At 52.4% G+C, this 23,621-nt stretch overlaps 13 protein-coding genes across 13 annotated transcripts; 3 read left to right on the forward strand and 10 right to left on the reverse strand.

Moving 5' to 3' along the window:
- Positions 1-612: 612 nt before the first annotated feature.
- MCYG_05032 (conserved hypothetical protein) lies at positions 613-1,317 on the forward strand (the record flags this gene model as incomplete). The annotated part of the gene is made up of 3 exons (XM_002847249.1): positions 613-833; positions 900-1,063; positions 1,130-1,317. 3 exons carry the CDS (start codon positions 613-615, stop codon positions 1,315-1,317), a joined length of 573 nt encoding a protein of 190 aa, XP_002847295.1.
- A 428-nt stretch (positions 1,318-1,745) lies between these two features.
- Positions 1,746-2,956, reverse strand: MCYG_05033 (conserved hypothetical protein; the record flags this gene model as incomplete). Its single annotated transcript, XM_002847250.1, has 4 exons — positions 1,746-2,496; positions 2,555-2,719; positions 2,775-2,874; positions 2,935-2,956. 4 exons carry the CDS (start codon positions 2,954-2,956, stop codon positions 1,746-1,748), a joined length of 1,038 nt encoding a protein of 345 aa, XP_002847296.1.
- Positions 2,957-3,860: 904 nt separating this feature from the next.
- MCYG_05034 (protein kinase domain-containing protein) lies at positions 3,861-4,847 on the reverse strand (the record flags this gene model as incomplete). The annotated part of the gene is made up of 2 exons (XM_002847251.1): positions 3,861-4,321; positions 4,379-4,847. 2 exons carry the CDS (start codon positions 4,845-4,847, stop codon positions 3,861-3,863), a joined length of 930 nt encoding a protein of 309 aa, XP_002847297.1.
- A 1,493-nt stretch (positions 4,848-6,340) lies between these two features.
- MCYG_05035 (methionyl-tRNA synthetase) lies at positions 6,341-8,398 on the reverse strand (the record flags this gene model as incomplete). Its single annotated transcript, XM_002847252.1, has 3 exons — positions 6,341-6,396; positions 6,544-8,145; positions 8,209-8,398. The coding sequence occupies 3 exons, from the start codon at positions 8,396-8,398 to the stop codon at positions 6,341-6,343; spliced, it is 1,848 nt and encodes a 615-aa protein (XP_002847298.1).
- Positions 8,399-8,879: 481 nt separating this feature from the next.
- Positions 8,880-9,917, forward strand: MCYG_05036 (conserved hypothetical protein; the record flags this gene model as incomplete). Its single annotated transcript, XM_002847253.1, has 3 exons — positions 8,880-9,468; positions 9,551-9,674; positions 9,776-9,917. 3 exons carry the CDS (start codon positions 8,880-8,882, stop codon positions 9,915-9,917), a joined length of 855 nt encoding a protein of 284 aa, XP_002847299.1.
- A 123-nt stretch (positions 9,918-10,040) lies between these two features.
- Positions 10,041-11,231, reverse strand: MCYG_05037 (conserved hypothetical protein; the record flags this gene model as incomplete). The annotated part of the gene is made up of 3 exons (XM_002847254.1): positions 10,041-10,263; positions 10,329-11,130; positions 11,195-11,231. The coding sequence occupies 3 exons, from the start codon at positions 11,229-11,231 to the stop codon at positions 10,041-10,043; spliced, it is 1,062 nt and encodes a 353-aa protein (XP_002847300.1).
- A 680-nt stretch (positions 11,232-11,911) lies between these two features.
- Positions 11,912-13,749, reverse strand: MCYG_05038 (arylsulfatase; the record flags this gene model as incomplete). Its single annotated transcript, XM_002847255.1, has 3 exons — positions 11,912-13,195; positions 13,287-13,419; positions 13,583-13,749. 3 exons carry the CDS (start codon positions 13,747-13,749, stop codon positions 11,912-11,914), a joined length of 1,584 nt encoding a protein of 527 aa, XP_002847301.1.
- A 268-nt stretch (positions 13,750-14,017) lies between these two features.
- Positions 14,018-16,018, reverse strand: MCYG_05039 (vegetative cell wall protein gp1; the record flags this gene model as incomplete). The annotated part of the gene is made up of 7 exons (XM_002847256.1): positions 14,018-14,330; positions 14,473-14,715; positions 14,782-15,158; positions 15,214-15,348; positions 15,395-15,507; positions 15,552-15,695; positions 15,772-16,018. 7 exons carry the CDS (start codon positions 16,016-16,018, stop codon positions 14,018-14,020), a joined length of 1,572 nt encoding a protein of 523 aa, XP_002847302.1.
- A 226-nt stretch (positions 16,019-16,244) lies between these two features.
- Positions 16,245-18,343, forward strand: MCYG_05040 (vegetative cell wall protein gp1; the record flags this gene model as incomplete). Its single annotated transcript, XM_002847257.1, has 4 exons — positions 16,245-16,402; positions 16,455-16,923; positions 16,976-17,391; positions 17,470-18,343. The coding sequence occupies 4 exons, from the start codon at positions 16,245-16,247 to the stop codon at positions 18,341-18,343; spliced, it is 1,917 nt and encodes a 638-aa protein (XP_002847303.1).
- Positions 18,344-18,418: 75 nt separating this feature from the next.
- Positions 18,419-18,961, reverse strand: MCYG_05041 (conserved hypothetical protein; the record flags this gene model as incomplete). The annotated part of the gene is made up of 1 exon (XM_002847258.1): positions 18,419-18,961. One exon carries the CDS (start codon positions 18,959-18,961, stop codon positions 18,419-18,421), a length of 543 nt encoding a protein of 180 aa, XP_002847304.1.
- Positions 18,962-19,278: 317 nt separating this feature from the next.
- Positions 19,279-20,135, reverse strand: MCYG_05042 (conserved hypothetical protein; the record flags this gene model as incomplete). Its single annotated transcript, XM_002847259.1, has 3 exons — positions 19,279-19,448; positions 19,508-20,054; positions 20,109-20,135. 3 exons carry the CDS (start codon positions 20,133-20,135, stop codon positions 19,279-19,281), a joined length of 744 nt encoding a protein of 247 aa, XP_002847305.1.
- A 114-nt stretch (positions 20,136-20,249) lies between these two features.
- MCYG_05043 (lipase) lies at positions 20,250-21,287 on the reverse strand (the record flags this gene model as incomplete). The annotated part of the gene is made up of 1 exon (XM_002847260.1): positions 20,250-21,287. One exon carries the CDS (start codon positions 21,285-21,287, stop codon positions 20,250-20,252), a length of 1,038 nt encoding a protein of 345 aa, XP_002847306.1.
- A 432-nt stretch (positions 21,288-21,719) lies between these two features.
- On the reverse strand, positions 21,720-23,172 carry MCYG_05044 (conserved hypothetical protein; the record flags this gene model as incomplete). The annotated part of the gene is made up of 2 exons (XM_002847261.1): positions 21,720-23,077; positions 23,133-23,172. 2 exons carry the CDS (start codon positions 23,170-23,172, stop codon positions 21,720-21,722), a joined length of 1,398 nt encoding a protein of 465 aa, XP_002847307.1.
- Between the last annotated feature and the right edge of the window lie 449 nt (positions 23,173-23,621).

The raw sequence follows: 23,621 nt of genomic DNA on the forward strand, positions 1-23,621 counted from the left end.
CCAGGAATAGTAATTGTCTCCCATAATAAGCCTCTACTTATGTATAGGTAGTAAGGCTATCTCGACCTCGCCGTGATAATTATTGTCTGCTGTTTCTCTTAATAAAACTGGCCCCGGCGGTTGTGCGTGCGCATGGATGAAGTACGGTGTACTCAGTACACATGCACTACACCTGATGCTCAGATCTAGCATGGAACACCGCGCTTCTAATACTATCATGGCTACTCCGTACAAGGTGTAAAATATCTCGCAGAATAAACGAAGAAGTCGTGTGGAAAATGCGTAACTATTTAGTAGAAAAGGTCAGTATGAAATAGACAAGTCAAGGGGCATCTCACCCTATCTGCTTCTTGAATACACTTATGGAAGTATAGTAAATACAAGATCGCGACATGCATATAAGAGAAACGACCAAAGGAGCTTTGGCTGGAGGTTTGTATTAATAATCCGACTTCTTTTTAGTGGGATCCCGTGATTCTCACACTCCGAGGTCGGGAGCTACCTTGGTTACGTCATATCCTGTTCGATAATACGGACGCGGTTTTATGTACATCGCAAGCAACAACACAGCCAAAATAGCCGTTAGACAGCCTCGTTCTGAGTACGGGCAGTATGCCAAACTCCGAGGAGGCCTCCCCAGATTATCTTAGAAACAGCGCACCGCTGCCACCTTCAATATTGAGCCCACAGAAGCTGTTTAATACTATCCGCAAGGCGATACTTGGATCGCGTGAACATAATGAGTTGATGTTTGAGAATATCCCTACTGAAACTGGCCTTTTGGTCACGAACTCGCTGATCAAAGATCCAGATATTGAGAATGCCTGTCCTAGGTAGTGTATATTTTCCCGGCAACTTCCATGGGGATCAACGACTGAAATGATTAACTGTTATAATAGAATCAATTATAACTCGCTCACTCAAACCATTGATATCAGAATAATGCCTACTTTTGTGCACGACGCCCACCAACGATGGATTGTGAATGAGATATCACGTATGGTGTCTTCGGGATTTTTAACCCAGGCAGAATCCGACATGGTCGCATTTCTCGTTAGCACAAGTATGCACTATATATGCTCCTTCCGTCCCCAAGATCTACTTTTTTTTACTTCTAATAGTCAAATAGCCTTCAAAGGTTTCCGGGCGCCTTACTCTAGTTCGGTTAAAGAACCTGACACCTGTTTACTCCCTGATAATCAACCATTTCCATGCATCGTTATTGAAACCGGGTGGTCTGACTCATGGGCTAAACTTTGCCGTGATAAGGATTTGTGGCTACATGGCGGATTTCCTCACGTGCAGTTTGTTTTTTGATAAAGTGGTCAAAAACTTCAAATAATACAGTTCAATGCGTCCTAGAGGCACATGGAAAAGACACAATTGGGTCGCGGCTATTACAGGCTGAGGTATTATAACTCCTATAACTAATTCAATTGCCGCCCTTTTCTCAAATAACATCTGACCATGGATAGGATATTTTCCCTGCCCCCGCTAACTTAGCTGTTCAAAGTATCTCAATAACTCGCGCTCAATTTTTGGGAGCCAGCCTACCAGCAGGAAGAAACGCAACTGATATATTCCAGTTATCTCTAGATCGACTCCGTGTCATGGCAGAAAAGATGATTAGGAGAAAAGGCCTGAGTCCGGCGTGATATTGTATGAGTTAAGTAAGCCACTGTATATTTGGTAGGATGGGATCAACTGCCCTGGGCGCGGCTTATAACAAGTCCTTTTTTTTGTGATCAACTTAGCCGACCGCCTGAGGCAGGCGTCATCTCAGTCTCAGGAGGCTCATGCAAGGGTCGAACCGCCGTCTTCCTGCCAAAAAGTATGCCAAACGTCAAGATATGCCCTGCTTTTGCTAATACTGATCGACTATCCTTGCCATCCTCTGCCATAACTTCCGCGTTGCCATTTTTGGTCACATGAATACGGTGATCCGGAGGAAGGAAGCGGGATGGGTTCCATATATTCCACAGAACAGAGTTGATGAGCATAAGGGAAGCCTCGAATATGTAGAAGTAATATTCGTTCCGTAGAATGGGACTCAAGTTTCTGAGTTTTTCTATATCTTCGAGATCCACTGCCGTATTTCCCAGGTGCTCTATTAATCGATAAATGCAGCGAATTAGGATCAAACACATGCTTATATAGAGAGCTATCAGCATAGTAGTAATGGACCTGGAGTATCTGGAGCGGATCTTGGCTTTATTACATCGGCGATGTAAGGTGCCTGCTAGCACTAGAAAGGTGAATATCACAGCAAATTGAAGCGATAGCGAGGCAATGGTTAAATTGCTCCCAAGATGTTGTTGGCTCAAATCTGATGACGGGTTGGAACTGAGAGCAACCCCTAACGCGTTCAGAGTCTCAACAACTACCATCACGAACCCGAACGTGGAAACAACTTTGCCTGGAGGGAACGGTGCAAGATGAGGTACATAGAATAGCACTCTTCCCAAAATATGGTAGTTGGCAAGCTCGAGAAGTGGACTACATAGAGGCAAGTTAGTCGAGGAAAATAACCGTGGCTTGCCCTTGATTCACTGACGGACAAACATATATAAAGACCTGACCAAGGATGAAGACGATAAGGGTCGTCATGCTGCCAGTGTATATATAGTTGAAGGAGCTATATTCCCTCATGGCATAGCCAATTGTGAATAGCACTGCGCAGACTGGGTGCAGTCCGATCAGCTTCCATGATTTATAATAACTAATATAAGTTTAGTAAATGAAATTTTTGTATAAAGCTGATAATAATCGCTCACAAACACTGCCAGATATGACCAACCGCTGAGAGAGCGTAGGCAACCGTAAAAAAGATGGGTGCTGCTTTATTGGGGGCATATACAAACAGGCTACCCAGAACTATACGATAATTTGATTAGCAGGATTTTCCCAGGCAGCATGGTAACTAGAGAGGCTCACTTGGTGTTCCGCTACCAGCCATTTTGTGCAAGTCTGTATATTCTTTTAAGGAAGACAGAGACGGGAAGGCTCTTCGTCATGGTCTCAAGCGATAGGGCACTCTTGGAATTTAAAGAAATCTGCATCCAACATTCAACCTACATGGGGTACGACGCCTGGCTTACATTAAAACGGCCTATACTTAGCCACATAATGAAACAGACCGTATCCTAGACGGGGGATCCTATTCGCCAAGTTATCGAGATTTCTCCCAACGATCCTTCGTTCAGATCCTCTGTCCTGCAAGGATGAGACAGGAGCTTAGCCTCAACGGGACATTGAGATAACTCATTACTAGTTACCGATTTGATTGCACATTGTTGACCGGCATCCCTGGCAGGAATCTCATATTCCACGTCGTCTGGTATCTTTTCTGCTGGAATTTCTGTTTCTTGGTCATAGGTTGAACTGCGTTCACTTTGAAATATACTGTTCTGCTGTCATCCAGCCCTTGTCAATAACTAATAACACTCAGCTTGAAGGCCGCATTGCATTTCTAAGAACAGCTAGAAGCGTTTGATATAGGGAGGGTTGTGGGATTATAACCCCCCCCAACAGACCCTGTCCTGTGCTTGCTTAGCGGGTAAATAACGATACCAAAGATACAAATAGATAGAGAAAATCTCTTACGTTAAGCAGCAATATAACAATCGCGGAGGTAGAGGTTCATGTCTTGTCTGCCAACGAGACCGGGTATATGTATAGTTTAGTGACTCGAGGAGTAGCTAATAAATGTCATGTCTGCTCAGATCAGGTTCAATGGCATCCTAAATGACGGCCTCGCTGGGTAAATATCGAATCATCATCCAAATCATACGTCGGAAAACCTTTTTCTCATCTTTCTCCTGCTATTATAAGACATAAACTAATCGTAGCACTCTTCCAGGCTATTTTGCAAAGGGGTATTGGTCACGATAACTATCACACTGGGGCAGAGCCCATTTTACCATCCATTCAGACTCGAGGACTTGTTTGGCAGTAGGCCTGTTCTCGGGTTTGAAGGAGAGCATTGACCGTAACATTGATGATATAACATCCCTTTCATCGGAGCCGAACGGAGGCATCCCGCTATCACACCTCGGCTGCTGGATACTGTCCTCGAAACGGTCGTCCCATGACCGGAAAGCGCTCCTATTTATCGGGGTGCCGTCTTCGGCGAATCTACTATGTCGTGCTTCCCATTTCTGCCACCACTCAGGGGGTAAGATACCAAGAGCATCGACATGCTCACAAACCATATCATCTTGTGTGGCGAGAAAGCTGTCGAATAGTGGTCTTTGGGCAACGATGGCCCAGATAGAGCAGGCAAGTGTCCATATGTTTGACGGGAAGGATGAGGTTTTCCATACTCAAATATGATCTCAGGTGGACGAATAACTAAAGGAGTGTGAGATTCGTACCTTACTTCTCGTGAGGGTGGAAAGGCCTGGCCAAAATCTGACAGTAAAATCTGAGCTTCTACAGCAGAGATATCTTCGCTTGCTTCCCGAGCCATATTGGCGCAACACCATGAGAGGGCACTCCTGGTGGAAGCGGTTCACCATCGAAACGAACCACTGGATCAAGTTCTGGTGCCCCATAACGTTCATATAACTTTTCGGGGGGGGGGGGGGGAGCTGATGGAATTCTGATGGCATTTTAAGGAGGACATTGCCGAGGTGAAGATCTCCATGGACATATCCCCGAGCATGGATATACTCGACAGCAATAACCAGCTGCGCAGCAAGTACTCGAGCAGTATCAAGTTTAAACAAGCGGACCCACGATCCATCTTTCACATCTGCTAGGCTAGCTCTTGCTGGGGCAGTCACATAGCACTCATGCTCGCCATTGGGGCCGTGAATAGTAAAATTTTCCATAATTACAGGGACCATCGTTTCACCCGGGCTTTTGTCGGAAGCATGCAGACGGCCAGAAAGCTCTGATAGAATATTGAAGTCTCGCGGTTTCGAGTCAGCAGTATCTGATAACGATCCTGAAACCGATCACCAATCCTTATTGGGTGATATCCTCCAGGTCGGTAATTTTCCAATCTTTCCACTCCTTCAAGAGGCTCATATGATGGTCAGATATAATGTCGTCGGCGCATGTCATTGAACTGAACGGGGAGAATGCGATGCGGAGTTGGTTTTGGTGGATTAGTGACTTTGGTTTCTTTCTATAACGAAAAAGACCTAGTGGTAAGAGCGGCCTTTGAAAGACAGAAAAGAAGCATTTCAGGGGGAAAAGTGGTTTCATTGTGGACAATCCATAATATCTGAGGCATCTGGAGAGTGTGTTGGCGGATAAGCTACAAGTTGGAACCTTGGGTGGCATCTCTTGGTCAGATATCAAGTTAACTAGTTAGTTTAGCAAACTACCTAGTTAAACTTTCTCCGCTCTTCGCAACCAGTCAGGGCAACTTTTCATGGCACACATAACTGTACCGATGCATAAACCGTATGCACGAAGAATTATCATACTTCTGTCACCTCCGTCTCTCTCAAACGCGCCACATCGACCTATGTAACCACCATAGCAGGCTGCATTCGTTGTAATGGCTTATACCCCTATACGCTCTAGTCAGGTCCTTTTTGGGTCCGCTGGCCGAAAATATTGAAAATCTCCCGGTAACATGATCGTTGCATACATAGTACATACATAGTAATGCATCATACGTGGATAGTTGCTGCATGGGATACATATTCATTATAGCATCAGAGATCTTCGGGAGCGGGCGTGGGGTGGAATACCATTCGATGCGTTCTAAATGCAGGCATATCCCATGTTGCCAGCAGCTTCGTAATTTAGGTAGTTATGGCGAATACATAGTAAGAGCACGTGAGCTAACTAAGCTGCTAACTACGTAACTATATATTTGACAGTTGCGTACTTATTTGGATCCTCATGCACTATGTACACTATATATAATTGGCGTGTTACCGAAATGGATCCTCCGTCACAGAATAGGTATAGTACACGTAGAGATATATCTAGTATCCTGGGGGCTGCTATACATAACCTTAGCAAGCTTACTATTGTTGCAAATATTTACCTTAAAGTATATTAGCGCGATAGTTTGGCCGGCCCGCTTCTCCGACTTTGAATACTACGTATGTGGGTAAGAGCGATGTACTTTACACATAACTAGTCGTAGAGTAAGATTTCTCGATCCTTGTAAAACTCTGAGAGGGCTCGGCAATTGGCAGGGTGTCTCTACGGGCTCTATATCGCTGGTCGAATACGGCGGGCCAAGGGGCGAAGTGTTAGGGCTTCGATGCCGCCTATTAAGGCTTAGAGAGGAATGTATATAGCGTCTGGCGTAGAGCCCTTCGGGGTCTATTGGAGCATGGAATATATCATGCACATTCAAAAACTCATTCCTAGATTAGATCAACTGGACACCCCCTGGCCTGTGCCATTTTTGCCCGATAGTAAGAAAGCCTTATAAGTAGTTAGCGATGTGCTTGGCGGAATATTCTTCAAACTATTAGCTTGTTCCAGGTCCAGTGTCAAGACGTAACTTGGCAAATTCTTTATGCCCATGGCAAAGAGCGGATAGCCTCTAGCTTAATGCCATATCTATATTACCTGCCTTCCCAACCTTCATAGCCGCCTTTTTTGCTCTTACTGCAACCTCTTCCTCCTTGAGTTTTTTCACCTCGTCGCTACCAAATTTCTCTCGCCATTCCTCTGCCTTTTCGGGATTAATGCGACTAAACAAGTGTTCTGACTTGCCAATTTCATGGCCCGGCTTTATAGAGTCCGCATTCCAGTGATCTGGGATAGGAAGTGGATCCGCACGGAGTTGCGAGTTGATGGACTTTGCTGTGTCCGGCATATATGGGGCAATGATAGACGCAAGAAGGTGGACCATATTGATGGCTATACCAATAACTGCTGCACATCTAAACGGCTCATTTTCGGCAAGATTATTGTCAAGTTTATTCAATTGTAGGAAGCCGTTACCCTGTTGAGAAATCTGGAGAACTATTGACCAGGCGGAGCGAATCTTGACAGTATCGAGTTCCTGGATATACTGCGAGAGAAGCTTGTTGATCTCCTTCTTAAAGGTGTCGAAGGAGTCTTCGCGGTATTCGGCCCAGTTCGGTACAATGTTATTGTAGTGACGAGAGTTAACAAATTTCAGAACACGATTGACAAAATTGCCGAAATTTTTTAGGAGCAAGTTATTATTGCAATTAATAAATGCGTCCCAAGTAAACTCACTGTCGCCAGCCTCTGGGCGGTGGGAAAGCAAGAAGCAGCGCCAGATGTCAGCGGGAATCCCAGTTTTTTGAGCTGAATCTCCGAAAACACCAATGCCGCGAGATTTAGAAAATTTCCCACCCTCGTAAGTAAGGTAATCTGTCGTGGACAGGTGATGAAGTTTCGTCCAGGTATCTCCGGTGCCTATTTGTGAGCCAGGGAATATCACGGAGTGGAAGACAACATTATCTTTGCCGATAAACTGATATAGTTGAACATCTTCGGGATTTCGCCACCACTTTTCCCACTGGTCAGTGTACTGGGCAGTGATAGATACGTATCCAATACAAGCGTCAAACCAAGAATATATGACCTTCTCTTCGTATCCCGGCAATGGGACCCGTGTTCCCCAATTGATATCTCTGGTTATACTGCGTGGCTTTAGTCCTTCTTTCAACCAAGCCGAAGTGATGACCGTGCCATTGTTCGACCATACACCGGCTGCGGCGGAGTCTCTAAAGAATGATTCGATATTAGGTTGCAACTTATCTAATTCTAAGAAAATATGTTTGGTGTCCTTGGTGATGGGTTTGGAGCCATCGATTTTGCATCGAGGATACTTGAGCTGTAGGGACTCTAGGAGTTGACCGCAGAGATCGCATTGGTCGCCACGAGCATCTGTGTAGCCACAGACCGGGCACTCGCCTTCCACGAAGCGATCTGCAAGGAACGAGTGGTGTTCCTGACAGTACAGCTGGGTTGTCATGCGCTCCGTTAAAAAACCATTCTGCTTTAGCTTCAAGAAGATGTCCTGTGTAATATCTGTCTGAAGTTGTGTTGTAGTGCGGCCAAAGATGTCGAAGCTAATATTGAACCACTTATATATCTCTGCGTGAATCGCGTGGTATTTATCACAGAGCTCCTGGGGCGTGCACTTGTCCACAAGAGCTTTTGCCTCTGTTGTGGTTCCGTACTCGTCCGTCCCTGGGAAAAGCTATTGATTAGGCTTGCTGCCCTAATTAGGGGAACCTTCGCTTGACTGCTTACCACCAACGTATAGAGTATTGATGCCGCGTCCTCTACAGTACCTTGCGAAGGCATCTCCTGAAAGCACACATCCTATGATATTCCCAAGGTGGGGGACGTTGTTCACGAACGGCAGAGCACTGGTGATGAGTATATTCCGCTTGCCAGGCACAGGAAGAACGGTGCCACGGCGGTGCAGTCCTTCGGCCATGCTTATGGGAACTGGCTCGTGTCTTCCTGGAGAGTGTATACGTGCTTTGAGGCCAGCTATGGCTGTTGTATGGCTGTGGTGTGGGCTGCTGGTGTTGGTTTTCGGTATGACTAACTAAGGGTTTCCATTCCAAACTGGAAGATATAACCGTCAGTTATATAGTATCATTCCTACCAAGTTATGAGTCACCCTCTCGCCTTAGATTGGGCATAAGGGAAACACACCTGTGCTGTATATGTATGTCATATAACCCGGTGTGTAGAGCTCCGCTGGGTTTTGAACATTGACGCTTTCAACTCAGAAGGGAAACTGCATAGAACCTGCTATTTCCGATTTTCTAAAAGCGGTACGCAGACGTATAGGTATCCCAATGACTTAAACAGCTGCGAAGAGAGTACTTAAAGGCCTCTTCCTCCTCACAGCCTCCAGTAGACCTATTGAAAGTGCTCCTTTTGTCAGTTCTAACTACCTACAAAGAACGATGGCTAATTATATTTCATTTCCTATACTCGACGAGCTTGTCCGATTCACCGAACACGATTCGGGGTTTGAAGATTCAGTGAAGGCGATGGCATCGGGAATTCTCAACTATTATTTTCCGGCAACAAACGGGTTTACCGTTGCCCCAGAACAAAACCGAAACGACCATTATGCAGACTTTATCATCCTTCGGATCCAGCGACGTTTTCCGGGTGATCGAGGCGTCATCGATCATACCTTAGCAGAAGCAAAAAAAACCACTGATTCCATCCAGGGTGCACTGGAGCAGCTTGAGAATGCCCTTGAGAATGCCCTTGAGAATGCCAACACAGAATTCGGCCGCTGCTGGGCAATCCTGGTTCATGGTTGCACATTTCACTTCTACGAATATCACAGTACTTGCCTCCGAACGCACGGCTTATTCCATGGGGTCCTCCGGGTCAACCATCCCGGAACTCGTTCCATGCACGGAATGATAACGTATTCATCGACTGGATGTTACATCATATGGCTCAAAACAATACTCCACCTGTGCGCTCGATTGCTGATGAGTCCGACAGCTGAAATTGGTATGAAACTGCATAACGATGGTATACGACGATGATTGGAGCGAAATGTTGGTGAAAAGGTATTGTGTATAGATTAGTTTGCCTTTAGGTGCTTAATTGAAAGACATGGTATATTTAAAAGTATCTTATCTCTTAGAGCAAAAAACCGGCTATGATGCTAATTCGACCCCAAAATGGATTAACCTTGGGCCTAAAAGACATCTAATCCGTAAGCCAGACCGGCAAATGCACCATTAAAGCGAATTGTAAAACTTATCAAGCGAGGTGGGACGGTGGTGATGTTCCCGAGTAGCCGCAGTTCTGGACGAAGGTGAGAAGGCTTCGAGAGCCGTATTCGGAGCACCTTGGGAGATCCGGCCACTAACACTTCACAGTCTTCGCCAGCATACCGCCGGCTTACGTGGTTGATGCCTCCAGGAACAAGTTCTGTGCAGAGTTTTCCATCTTTACAGTCAGGACAAATAACCTGAGGGTCCGGTAGCGGCCCAGGTTCCGAGCCAGCACATTCCGTATGTATAAATGCATAACAGTATAGGCAACAGACAAGGCTATTCTGTAGGCCGTCCCTCTTCCCACAACAGGGAACGGAGTGCTTAAAAGTTTGCAGTGATAGACCCGGAAGCTGCGGAATCATTGAGTAATACCGTTCTTGGAAAATATAGGAAGCTTGTGACAGTGTCAGTGCGGCCTTGGGGGTGCAGGATCCAAGAACGAGATCCAGGATTTCCATTGGCAGACCAAACCCGAGCTGCTCCCTCTGGGCCAAGGATGCCCTCCAGCAGGACGAAGATAGAACATGGCTCAGCAAACGAAAGCCTGGAGAACATTGCACAGCTGAGGCATTGACAATGAGAGGAAGCACCCGAGTGCACAGAACAGACCTGGACGAGATCTCAACAAAGGCAACATGCCGTAACGATAAGATTATTAGATGAGCGGTATCTTTGTGGGATAGGCGAAGGAATGACTGAGCCTTGGAAATAGCAGCCAACAACGAAACATCCGTATTGATGGTGGCGTGAAGCACGACGAGGTATCCATGGAACCAGAAAACATCTGCTTGGGGCGCTTCCCAGCGAGGAAAGGTTACCCCGTTAACTGGATAATCAATTTCAGTGTCAGAAGACACCTCAAGATCCCAGGCCGCAATACGCAGAAGGCCAATGGCAAGGGTGTTGAACCCCATGGAGGGATATCGCCAGCTTGTTGGATCGTCAATGAAAGCCCGCCATACAAAGCAAAAGTCGAGGGAAACTCGGAACTGTAGCTCATTCAGCGGTGTTGGCGGTCCAGGACGAATATCAAGCCCTTGCAGCTCGACTTTAACTCCTGGTATCGAAACCGCTTCACTGTCTGTGAGTGCTGAGACCTCGGACGGGGCCCTCTCTAGCGAGTCCAGCGTCAGTCCGTGGGACTCGTCGAGACAGGATAGCTTTATCTGACGGGGGAAAGGTTGTAATACGGCGTCAACGCTCTCCCATCGAGTGATTGTCAAAGTCCCGGCATCGACATCAATCGTGTACACGTAGTCCAAATTTGACGGGAGCGGGCTGGGGAAGGGAACTGGCTCCCATCCCTTCAAGTCATCCAGCGAAGCCACGATGGATTGTATTCGCCGCACTATTCCCGGCTCGTGTGGGGAGCAGATACGGCTTTTTCGATCGTGGAAACGATACCATTTTCCTTTGAATAGTCTGTTAGTATGTAGCTAATCCCAAGGTAATGGATGGGAAGATATCTCGCGTACCGGCAAAGTGTAGATTCCATAACCCTCTCGTCCCCATTTCTAGCCCTAAGAAAGAGAGCAAGGAGAAGCGCTTTCTAACCCTTAAATATATGGGTGAAGAATACAATCAAGACTCTGCTACACCTGTAGTCTTTCTCTTCGGCGTCGGGTAAAGCACCATCCTATATCACCGAGAGTGGTGAGCGTTTGAGCCAGCGTTTTGATACGAATCTGCGGATGGTTACCCAATAAAGGGAATTATCACCAAACGTAAAATTAGTAAGAAATAATATTTTTAAAAGTCAACTTGGTTATTTCTCGAAAGAGAATATCTGCCGGTGGTAGGACTGGAATAGGGCTCTGTGGGAGTCCCAAGTAGTGGTTGACGGGTAGACTGTGTATCTATTCTTTGGGGCAGGTAAAACTGTCATACACGAGGCCCGAGAACGCTTGTACCAAGTGCTTTAAGAACTGAGCGTTGAGATGAGAAGAATGTAGTTGTATTGAAGTCGGCAGACGTCGCGATAGCTAATCATACACGAACCACGTGATCTCGATCTGGGAGGTAAAGTTTAAGTGTTACGTAATCAAGTGAATGCAAAATAATATCCTGACTCTAAATATAATATATAATCTTCACCGTCGCTGTTGGGGATAATATATTTACAACACGACAAATCTGTCAATATATATACATCTCAATAGCAGTCTCTCATATATATATATATGCAAAACTAGCTATATCTTCCCATTGACCTGGCTGGTATCGGCATCGAGGACACCATACTGCATCGCTTCGCCCACGATTCCCACCTCCATCACGTACTGATCCCACGCCTCCAGCAGTTCCTTCAGCTTCTCCGGATACAGCTCTTTCAGATCTCGCGTCTCGCCCGGATCCTCGCTCAGCTTGTACAGCTGCCAGTCTCCCGGCCCGTGCGGCTCTGGGATCATGAGGGCCTTCCAGTCCCCCTTGCGCACCGCCTGCCGGCCAAATAGCTCCCAGCCTGTGACGTGGTCCTCGGCGTGGACTCGAGGCTGTGCGCCAGAGAGATAGGGCACCCAGGAAGCGCCGCGGATGGGCATGATGGGGCGTCCCCGGTATGTCGGCGCCGGGTGTGCGACGCCTGCGAGCTCGAGGACGGTGGGGGCGATATCCATGACGGTGCAGAAAGAGGGGTCGATGGCGCCCGCCCTGTTCGCCGTCAGGGGGGGATAGTTGACGATAAACGGGACCCGGATCCCGCCTTCGCTGGTGAACATCTTGTACAGGCGTGCGGGTGCTGTTGCGGCGGAGGCCCAGTGAGGCCCGTACCATGCGTACGAGTTGTGTCTGCCTAGGTTGTCGAGGGAGTTGTCGTAGTAGCGCGCAATGTGTTCGAACACGTTCTCCTCGATGATGGGAATTGCCTCGAGAAGCGAGCCTTCGGCCCCGTTGTCGGACATGAAGAGGACGAACGTGTTGTCCAGCTCGCGTGTCTCCCGTAGACGGTCGAGCACACGCCCGATCTGCCTGTCCATGGCCTGCACCATGGCGGCGTAGACCTCCATGCAGCGGGACGAGTACCTCCTCTCCTCCTCGCTCAGGTCGCACCAGAACTTGGACATGGTGCGGTTGCTAAACTTGAGCACGTCGTGCGGCACTGTGCCGGGGGGGATCATGCCGAGCTTCTCGAGGCTCTGGAGGCGGCGTTGGCGGAGGGCCTCGGGCCCGTCGTCGTACCGGCCCTTATAGCTGGCGATGTCGTCGCGGGACGCCTGGAGCGGCCAGTGGGGGGCGGAGTAGGCGAGATATGCGAAGAAGGGCTGCTCCTTGGACTTTGGATCCTTCTGGCGGTCGTCCATGTAGTCGAGCAGCTTATCGGTGAAAGCGGTGGTGGAGTAAAAGTCCGCGCCCAGGTCCCGGGGCTCTATGGGGCGGTCGTCTTCCACGTAGAAGACTCGATTTTGTCTGATGATGCGAGGCAGGTCCTCGCCTTTTGCCTGGAGCTGCGGCTCCCAGCCGTAGTGGTTGGCGGCACCCTAATGCGGAGCAGGCGGTTAACAAGCGGTTACGGTTAACGTTGAACGCCTCCCGAGGGACAGGCGAGGGACAGGGGCAGGGGTTACCTACCGGCAGCAAGGAGTACGACCGGTCGAAGCCTCTGGTGCAGGGCCAGCGGCCTGGCTCGAGCCCCAGGTGCCATTTGCCAGACATCATGGTGTGATACCCGGCGTCCCTGAGCAGCTCCGGGAGGGCGGCGACCCTGTCGTTGAGATATCCCTCGTAGCCCGGCTTGCCCCGTTGGAACTCGCGAAGCTTCTCGAACATGGTCCCGATGCCGGCGATGTCTGCATGCGTCAGTACTGGGTGGATGAAGGGGGAAGGGGAGAGGCCTACGGTTGTCGGTCCCGGTCAGCAGCATGGACCTGGTCGGCGAGCATGCTGCCGCAGAGTGGAAGTCAGTGAACCGCAGGCCGCCGGCGGCGATGCTGTCGATGTTGGGCGTGCTGATCTCGCCGCCGAAGCAGCCGGTGTCTGAGAAGCCCAGGTCGTCTGCAACGATGACAAGGAAATTCGGATGTCGCGTAGCCATGGTGTATGCAGGGTGAAGATGGAGAGTACCATGATGTAGCCGGGCAGCATGCGTCAGTAGATATATACAGAGTCGCTACCGAGGTTGGATCGAGCCGTTGCCGGGCTCCCCGACGACCCCGATATACAAGATTTAGCGTTAAGTGGAGATGCCGATATCTCCCCGACGCCAGAAGAAATAAGAAATAAACTCAGGAAAGAAAGTCGGTAAACTTAAATATGTATAATCTGGGGTTAGGTTTAACGATATAAAAGTAAAACGAGACTAGCTACGCGACCTCCAGATGGGCGGCGTTGGGGTCCTTGCCGGGGAGCGAAGGGTCTGCCTTTGCGGGGTCTGCTTTTGCGGGGTCTACGACGGCGGTCTTGAACTGGCGGGTGGGGACGCGGTCGGCGAAGAGGGCGTCGAGCTCCTCGAGGGACTTGCCGGTGGTCTCGGGGACGTAGAAGTAGGTGAAGAGGAGGGAGAGGACGGAGAGGGGGGCGAAGACGTAGCCGATCTTGGTCCCGAGGCCGGCGTACTTGTCGTCGATGAGGTAGGGGATGACCAGCGTGATGACGAGCCTGCCGGTCAGCCGTGGACTACACATGGACTACACAACCATGGACTACACAACCATGGACTAGACGGACTAGATGGACTAGACGGACTAGACGGACTAGATGGACTAGACGGACTAGACGGACTAGATGGACTACACAACCGTGGACTAGGATGACTTACTGCATGATGAGGTTGACGGCGTTGGCGGTGCGGAAGGTCATGTCCCTGAGGCGGGAGGAGGGGACCTCTGCGGCGACGGTGTGGGAGAGGGGGGCCCAGCCGATGCAGAAGGAGATGTTGAAGAAGGCGATGAGGGCGACGATGGCGGAGCGCATGGCGTGGGTGGGGGCGCGGGGGGTGCCGAGGCCGGCCATGGCGAACCAGGCGACGGTCTGGAGGGCGCTGCTGGCGTAGAGCAGGGGACTGCATAGATTAGCATGGTTACGCATTTACGCGGTTAAGCATGTAGATTGAGGGTTGCAGACGCACCGTCGGCCGACGTGGTCGACGAGGACCATGGAGATGGCGACGCCGAGCAGGTTGACGAGCTGGTTGACGATGGTGATGGAGAAGGGGTCGACGGTGTCGAGGGACTTGATGTAGACGGCGCTGTAGCGGGCGGTGAAGACCTGGCCGGTGGCCTGGAGGAAGACGTTGACGCCGACGGCGATGAGGGTGCGGCGCAGGTCGGTCCCGCGGAAGCAGTCGACGTATCTGGCGCTGTGCGTGGACTCGCGGCCGAGGCGGTCCCGGAGCGCGGTGTACTCGGCCAGGATCTGCTCCTCGGAGAAGCGGCCGTCACGCAGGCTGCGCAGGGCGCTGAGCGAGTCGTCGTGGCGGCCCTTGACGAGGAGCCAGCGGGGGGACTGCCATCAGTCAGAGTCACAGTCAAAATCTTCAGTCAGTCAGTGTCGGGCCTACCTCCGGGATGAACCAGACGAGCGAGGCGACGACGAGGGGGACGAAGCCGAAGAGGGCGAGGGGGATCTGCCACTGGGCGTTGCCGTCGAGGCGGATGGTGCCGCGGCAGACGAGGCTCATGATGAGGCCGCCGACCTGTCTTGTGAGTGTCTTGTATACATTCTAGCGGGCTGGGACGTACGTAGATGCAGAGCTGGTAGGTGGCGACGACGGCGCCGCGCACCTGGGGGGGGACGATCTCCGCCTGGAAGACGGGCACGACGGCGAGCTCCATCCCGAGGTAGATATCTGCGGCTGTCAGTCTATATAATAGAAGTGGTATAAGTATGGAGACGCACAGTTGAGTACTCGGGCGGCGAGCATCTGCTGCTTGGAGCGCGAGGTGACGGTGATGGGGACCATGACCATCGCGTGGACGCTCATCGCGAACATGACCATGCGGCGGCCCCATCGCGCGCTGACGGAGCTGCCGAGGAAGAGGCCTGAGGAGTTAGCAGGAAGTAGAAGTAGAAGAAGAAGTAGAAGAAGAGGTAGAGAGAGAAGTAGAAGAAGAGGTACCGGCGAGGAAGCCCAGGTAGGGGAGGGCGTTGAGCATGGCGAGGTAGGTCGGCTCGAGGGCGAAGGCCTTTGTCTTCCTGTTCTGCACGCCAAACTCGCGCTCGAAGGCGTCCATCGCCTGCGTGGTCGAGAAGGCGACCTGGTCGAAGCCGAAGTTGATCTGCGAGAAGGCGATGAGGGCGCAGGAGAGCAGCAGGCGGCGGTTGAAGGCTGCGCGGACGGCCGCGAGGTGCTCGCGGAGGGCCATCTCAGTGTCAGTAGTATCAGTAAGTAGTAAGTAGTAGTATAGTATGGGATATCGACGTCTGGGGCGTCCGGGGTAGCATCTTATAGTCAAGTCGAGCTTCCCCAGACTTCGCATCTCCCCGAGCTCCCCGCTAGCATCATACTGGCATCCCCATACTAGCATACTGCATCTGCATCCACATCCACGTACCTTGATCATACAGATATAATATACGGGGAGATCGCGGATGGCGAGCGAGAGCGACGAGCGGACGAAGAAGCGACGCCGGCGGGCGACGACGGCCTGCCTGGCGTGTCGCGCGCGCAAGACCAAGTGCGACAACCGGCGGCCCTGCAGCTACTGCGCGGCCAACGGGCTCGCCTGCGCCTACGCGGACGACCCGGCGTGAGTATTACCCTGAGCCTGTTGCTATCTACGAGTGTGCTGACTGGAGCAGACAGGCAGAGCCGTCGCACAGCCAGCTGCTGGAGCGCATCAACCACGCCGTCACGCTGCTGGAGGAGGGCCGTCTGGGGAGCGGGGGCGACTGCCGGGAGGACACGCGCAGCGACTTCACGGCGGACGGGTTCGGGCAGCTCGAGATCCCAGAGAGCGCGGCGGCGACGGTCGCGTGCGAGGCGGTGCTGTCGTGGAGCAGCTTCGCCGGGCTGCCTGCGGTGCGGACGGTCAGCTCGTTTCTGCTGCAGTCCAGCGCGGGCTTCGACCTGCCCGACCCCGGCAGCGCGGCGGCGGACGTCGCCTGCGCCCGCCGCGGCATCAGCGAGGAGGAGACGGTGCCCCTGTGCCAGCGCTTCCTCGACTCCTTCTACCGGCGCAACCCCGTCCTCGACCCGGGCGAGCTGCTCGCCTGCGCCCGCCGCATCACCGAGCACGGCTTTGGCTGGGACGGCAGCACCTGTCTTGTGGTAGCTCTCTCTATTCCCTCTCTATATTGTACCTACATGGCTGACCGGACAGCTCCTGGCGTGCGCGCTGGGCTCGCTGCCGCACGCCGCCCACGTCCCCTACAGCCGGCGGGCGGCGGACGACCTTCCCGCCTCGCGCGCCGTCTCGGACGCCTACTACGTCGCCGCCCGGAAGCGCCTGGGCACGCTCGACCTCTCCGTCCTCGCCGTCAAGTGCTACTGCTACGCTGGCATCTACGAGAAGGCCGTCTTCCAGCCCCTGCGCGCCTGGCCCCTCTTCCAGCACGCCTGCGCCCAGTACCAGGCCTACCTCTGGCGCCGCGCCAACTTTCCCAGCACCAGCACCAGCTACACCAGCTGCACCGACCAGACCAGCACCAGCACCAGCTACAACGAGCAGGCCAGCTACACCGAGCAGACCAGCTACACCGAGCAGCGCCTCTACTGGTTCTGCGTCAAGACCGAGTGGTACCTCTACCCTTATCTACTTTACCAACGTTCTACTCTACTCTACTCTACTCTACTCTTCCGGCGCTGACCTGACAGTGAGCTCCGGGCGGACCTCCGCCTCCCGCGCGGCGGCGTCGTCGAGTTCAGGTACCCCGGGTCCTTCTCCGGCCTGTCCATGCCCCCGGCCGACGCCCAGCCCGACGCCCCCCTCGTCCCCGAGGAGCAGAGCAGCTGGTTCTACTACCTCGCCGAGATCTCGCTCCGCCGCATCATGAACAGCGTGCTCGAGGGCTTCTACTGCCGCCAGGAGACCTGGTGGAACACCGCCAACTTCGCCCTCATCCTCGCCCAGTTCAAGTCCTTCTCCGACCAGCTCGACCTGTGGTATCTCCTCTTCTCTTCCTTTACTTCTCTCCCTTTACTTCTCTTCCTTTACTTTTACTCCTTCTACTTCCACTTCTTCCACTTCTACTTCCACTTCTTACTTCTACTTCTACTTCACAGGCGCCAGCATATCCCCCCCCAGCTGCGGTTCGACGACTTCGAAACCCCCGACAACGAATTCGCGCTCCTGCTCAAGGGCCGCTACTTCACATGCCGCGAATGGATCCACCGCCCGTTCCTGCACTACGTGCTGCACCGCCCGCCCGACGACCCCTACCGTCCCCAGGCGGTCCCCATCGCCCAGGCCGCCCTGCAGGCGTGCTCCGCGCTCATCGTCACCTGCGTCCACAACCACCGCCACGGCGCCACCTGGTCCGTCGTCCGGCGCGCCCTCACCTGCGCCTTCTTGCTCCTCGCCGCCGCCAGGCAGGGCTTCTACGCGCCCCTCGTCGACTGGACCGCCCGCGTCAACAACACCATACAGTACATCGCAAAGTGGGAGCGCGAGGCCGTCGATCTACGCTGGGCCAAGCAGGTCCTGGAGGACATCCTGCACGACACCCTCAAGTCGCAGCCGTGTATATAGTATTCAATGCTCATTCATTATACTCAGCCGTACAAGTATATTACGTACTGTATTAGAGGTACATCAAAGTATAGACTAGACTGGCTGCATCATCGATTCGGCCATCTGAAGCTTCGCAGCCGGCACGATGCCCCTGTCGACTAGCCTCGCGATAACCCGCACCGCCCAGCCCTGACAGTTCTCCTTGACAGACTGCCGGTTCGGTGCTCGAGGAGGGACCTCGCTGTCCGCGACCTCCCTCACCACCGCGGCCTGCTGCTCGCTCAATGCCGCCAGCCGGTACATCGTCGAAAAGGACGCAGACCTGGTTACGTCGACGGGCCCGCTCGGAGGCTGGTACGTCATGAATTCCGCGTCTCCCTTGACCTCGTACACCATGCCTGGCTGGTTCTCCGGGCCGACAAAGAGGGCCCAGTGCAGAGGTTCGCCCGGGCCCTGTGCGTGATGGACGAGCGAGAGGTCCAGGGACCGGCCGGGCGGCGGTAAGCTGTCTTCGGGCCTGTATTCAGCCCACTGCTGGGTGCCCGTCCTCCTCGAGAAGCGGCGGCCGTTGACCTCGCACATCTCTCTCAGGCCGACTCTCTTGACCGGAGTGCTCGCCGTGGGATAGTCGCTCATCGCTGATAGCAGGCAACTCCGCCTCAAGTTGAAGATTTATAATATGTAGCTGTCAATATAGTTATCAGGGAGAGGCTTATATTACTTTTGCTCTGTATTGCGAACAGCTTGGGAGGACAGGGATATATTTATTGCGTTTGCTACATAGGTTTTCGAACTGTCCCTTGCTAAGTCATGGTAGTTTACTGAGCTTTAGTGTGGCGTGGAGAAACAGCTTAACCAGCAACAGTAGAATTAGAGTGACAAGATAGAGATTCAAGGGACGATGCTGCGTCCGTGGAGTGGTAGGCCTTCCTCGGCTTCTACAGAATGAACAATCATGATGGGCGCAGAGTGCTACTCCGCATGGGTTTCTGGATGATAGCATGGCTTAGAGCCTTGCTGGGCTCCCACAGCCCAACGAGGTTGGTGAATGCAGAGCAAACAGCAGAACGGAGAAAGAGCCTGTTATATTGGAGATATAACTTGTTAACCCTGTATATTTGAGCTAAATAAAATGAATATGTGGCTGCCAGCATAGGATGTTCTTCTCTCTGAGCTGCGCACTCGCTCTCTTATCGTCAAACGACTCCAGAGTCTCTCCTCCGTCATGGGGTATCTTCAGTATTGTTTGTAGTGGCTCCACGGATAACGTCCACTCAGGAACCTGTTCATACACTCTCTCCTCGTTCCGGTATTCTTCTATCTCCTCCATGGTCATGATAGCATCCGCGCGTCTCGGTATCCCCAGTTCTATCCTCCTGTTGAACGCCAGTACCATGAGAGCGGGGATGCACGCCAGGACCGCATATCGCGCGGGTTCGGAGTGGTCTTCAGGATCCGGAATGGACGAAACAGGCCATCTGTTGAACCAAAACCGCTCGAGTTCATTGCGCAGGCCGGTGGTGCGGTTGAGGACGAGGTGCTCATAGAGGCGATAGAGGGCAAAGAGCGGCGTATCCCCCGGGGAATCGGCGGGAGCAAGGTTTTCGCGTTGGCTCAGGAGGTCATTGTAGTATGCGCTCCTTGACAGCAGCTCCTCTGGCGGCGGAGGAGGAAACCTGGGATAGGCATTCGGGTTTGATATCGCTTCTGCGGCAGGCCTCCGTACGAGCTGTATCCACAAACATTAACTTAAGATTGGCAACATCAGTTATACAAGACTTACGGACAAGAAGATGCTCTTTAAATTCATATCAATGAAACGAGCTGATATGATATACAGCTAGCAGACAGTAGAACACTCTATATAACTAAATGCTCGTAAGAAGCCGTATAAAGGCCATCAGTTTAGTGACATCCCGACTATTCAAAGCATAATCCTCCCAAGCCAGGTCTGTTTTGCGACTATGGCAGCGTGGATAAGAGGCACATCAGGGTTATCCACTCCATCGAACAGATGGACCGCTCCCGGCCAGACGTGCAACTCGCAAGTCGAGCCGCAGCGCCACATCCTCATTGCGTACGAGACAGCAGGGTCGCGGAGGACTTCGCACTCGGCAGCGTCGATGTAGGTGGGCGGCAGGTTCGACAGATCCTCTGCGCGCGAGGGGGACTGGTACGGCGTCACCTTGCCGGTCCCCCTGTCGTCTCCGATGGCATGGTCCCACGCCCTGCGGTTCGATACGCCGCACCATGGGCTGCCGAATTCGAACTGCTGGTCCGAGACGCTCTCGCACCGGTCGTCCAGCATCGGTGACAGCAGCATCTGGGCCTTGACGGGGATCGCGGGAGACTTCCTGTCCCGGGCCATGAGGCATGTCGCCGCGGCCAGGGCCGCACCGCCGGAGACGCCCCAGACAACAATGCCGGCTGGGTCGATGCCCAAGCTGGCGGCGTTCTCAGACGTCCAGACCAGCCCAGCGTAGCAATCCTCCGCTGGCCCCGGGGCGCGAGTCTCTGGCGCGAGGCGGTACTCTACCGAGACAACAACGCACTCGATTCCCTGCAGGAGATGCAACAGCTCCGTTACGCCGGTAAAACGGTCGCCCGAGACCATGCCGCCGCCATGCATGTGGTACAAAGCAGGCAGCGTAGCCGACGCTGGCTCCTTGGGCGCAAATACGGACAGGACGACACCGTTGCCATCAGGCCCGGAAACCGAATGCTCCGTGTGTTTGAGGTGCGGTGCCCCCTTGAGGATGGTGTCTGCGTTGCAGATGAACGCCTCGTCGCCTCCGCCAGCTGCCATGCCGCGCATAAAGTCGATATCGAGCTCTTCAGGAAGCAGAAATGCATCGACAAGAGGCGCGAGCGTGGGATCAATGATGGGGCGCGGGATCTTGATTCGAGCATCAAGACGTGCGGCTTGAGAGTAAGGGAAGGAATATGACGAGTCCTGAGCCATTTTGAGTAGCGTTTACAGTCGAGAATGCGAAGTATTCTTCAGGCAAATGTCGACCTGTTCCCTGCTGGTGTGAAGATGTAGTGTTGGTTCGCGAGCGGAAGTAGACTGGGCTTTATATAGAACAAGACATGGGTGTTTAGCTGACTTTCTTACCCTCGAAGAATTATCCCTGGGGCCTCCGCCTGATTTAACTGGGACTACGTTGATGCAAACTCGTAATACAAGATTTTGCAGCGTGAGGACAGCCTTGGAGGAGCACAGGATCCAGCAATGCTATGATAGTAGCGCTGAGGTACTTTACCATAATGCGGGTATACACCTACTCTTAGTTATTACACGATGCTAATGACAACCTCGATCGTCTTAAAGAGTAGTGTAAGAGAATGCATTTTCTATCCTTCGTCTTGAGCTAAGGGCATAGTATACGTCCTATTAATATTTCTCAAAGTATTTCTTGACCCCTTGGCTGATACTACGTAACAGGCCATCTTCGACAACCCCGTCTTGCCAGCTGAAACCGAGCGTCATCGATCCATTCTCACCCGTGGCAACGCTGACAGTGACGGCAGCACCAGCAACCAGAGAACTCCGGCTGAGTATCACCTTTCCTACCTGCCAAAGAGGAGCATCCGCGGTGTTGCCGGTGGCGGAAGACGAGAAGCGTCCGACGTTGGTCACTTCTAACGCTGCGTCGCGTGGTTTTCCAAGCATCGAAGCGAAGACAGCAGAGATGTCTGGGATGGTCTGGAAAATCGCAACAGCCGTGTAAGGCTCTCCAGACGGCGAGACGTTTTGGAGGTAATCTTTCATCGCCTTTGAAGCCTGTTGGGCTCCAGGCCACACATCTGTCGCACCGGGATCCCGCGGCCGCGTGAACTGTACTCTGGTGGCATCAAAGTAAGAGCCAATTGCTCCGTCGCCAACTTCGCAGGGTAACTTGAGCCAAGGCCGCAGGTTCACTGGAATGATGCAAGTGAGAGCTTCCGTCTCCAACCCTAAGGCGCTGAACAAGGCCATGGCGATGATGGAAGACAGGCCAGATGTTACCGATTGATTATTTGCTTTGCATTCTTGGAAGAAGGCTTTGGAGGCGTCCGGCGAGAAGCAAAGAGACTTCCAGCGGGTCTTGCAAGGCATGCGGATGGAGTTGCCAGTCCACTCTCTGAGGGCTGTCGTGGATGGGCTGGGGGGCGTTGGCTTGATGGGTAGCGGATGCAATTCCTCGAGAGGCGGGGGGACCAGAGTATCTTCGTCCGGTATGACGATGTCCTCCACCTTGGAGTCTGGTGAAGCGGCCTCCAATGCATTACGGAACGCAGCGTGAAAAACCAGGCCGGAGACTCCGTCGCCGATAGCATGATGATATATGAAGGAGGCCGTGAACTCCTTCTCTGTCCCACGGTTTCGCAGGATAATCAGTCTCCAAAAAGGCAAGGTGCCATATTCAGACTTGAAATTGGTGTTGTGCTGGCTCTCGAGAATCGCATCGAGTTCCTCGTCTTCTCCGCTGGAATCAAAAGGCTGGGATCGTTCGAGGAAGGTGACGCTTCGATTGAGGTCAATTGAGGGGAGAGAGGCGAAGAATGTATCCGGAGCGTCTTCGTTGACAGGAATAACAAACAGTATACGGTGCTTGCGGATTACATCTCCTACTGCGGTGTAGATGAGACGACGCAGGTCAGATCCAGCCAGGGGAGATGAGGGCTCAGAGAGTATGTAGTGAGCCGAGAGACCAACATTGTTGAAGAACTCCTGGTGGTGGCATGAGGCTGAGACCTTCTCGAGTTTTCCTGTGATAGCGCACCATTAGACCGACGGCCGCTTGAGGACTTTTGGAGATTTTACCTAGAGGCCGCAACCTTTTGAGCTGTTGAATGTTTACCATCTTGGCGAGGCGAGTTTTCTGGACGATTGCTCAACAGCAACATGGTCGATCGTTCAAGGAGCAATACAAGTGTTCCGTACTTATAGCTGCAAAGGCTGAGAGGATTCTGCTTACCCGCCAACATTTTCTATAAGGGTCAGAATCAGCTGCACCCTGGTCAAACTTGGAGTTGATACGAGTGGCCGAGCCTCATCTCACTCAAATGTTCTCTGCGTCCTTCCATAATAGGTTGGTATCCCGATGCATGAAATCCTCCGAGCATAAAAAGAAAATATACAACTTTTGCGACCACGTTGTGGCGTCGCTCCCGTACCATAATTATGCATTAATATTTTGAATCGTATTTAACAAACACCTGGGAAAACCTCGTTACAGCGTCGTTTGATGTGCTTTTTGGGCTCAAACCCTACGTAGAAGTGATTTTATTATCGTCGCAGGGTAACGTCGGG

Source organism: Microsporum canis, genomic scaffold (genome assembly GCF_000151145.1).
Source record: "Microsporum canis CBS 113480 supercont1.4 genomic scaffold, whole genome shotgun sequence".
Taxonomy (NCBI): domain Eukaryota; kingdom Fungi; phylum Ascomycota; class Eurotiomycetes; order Onygenales; family Arthrodermataceae; genus Microsporum; species Microsporum canis.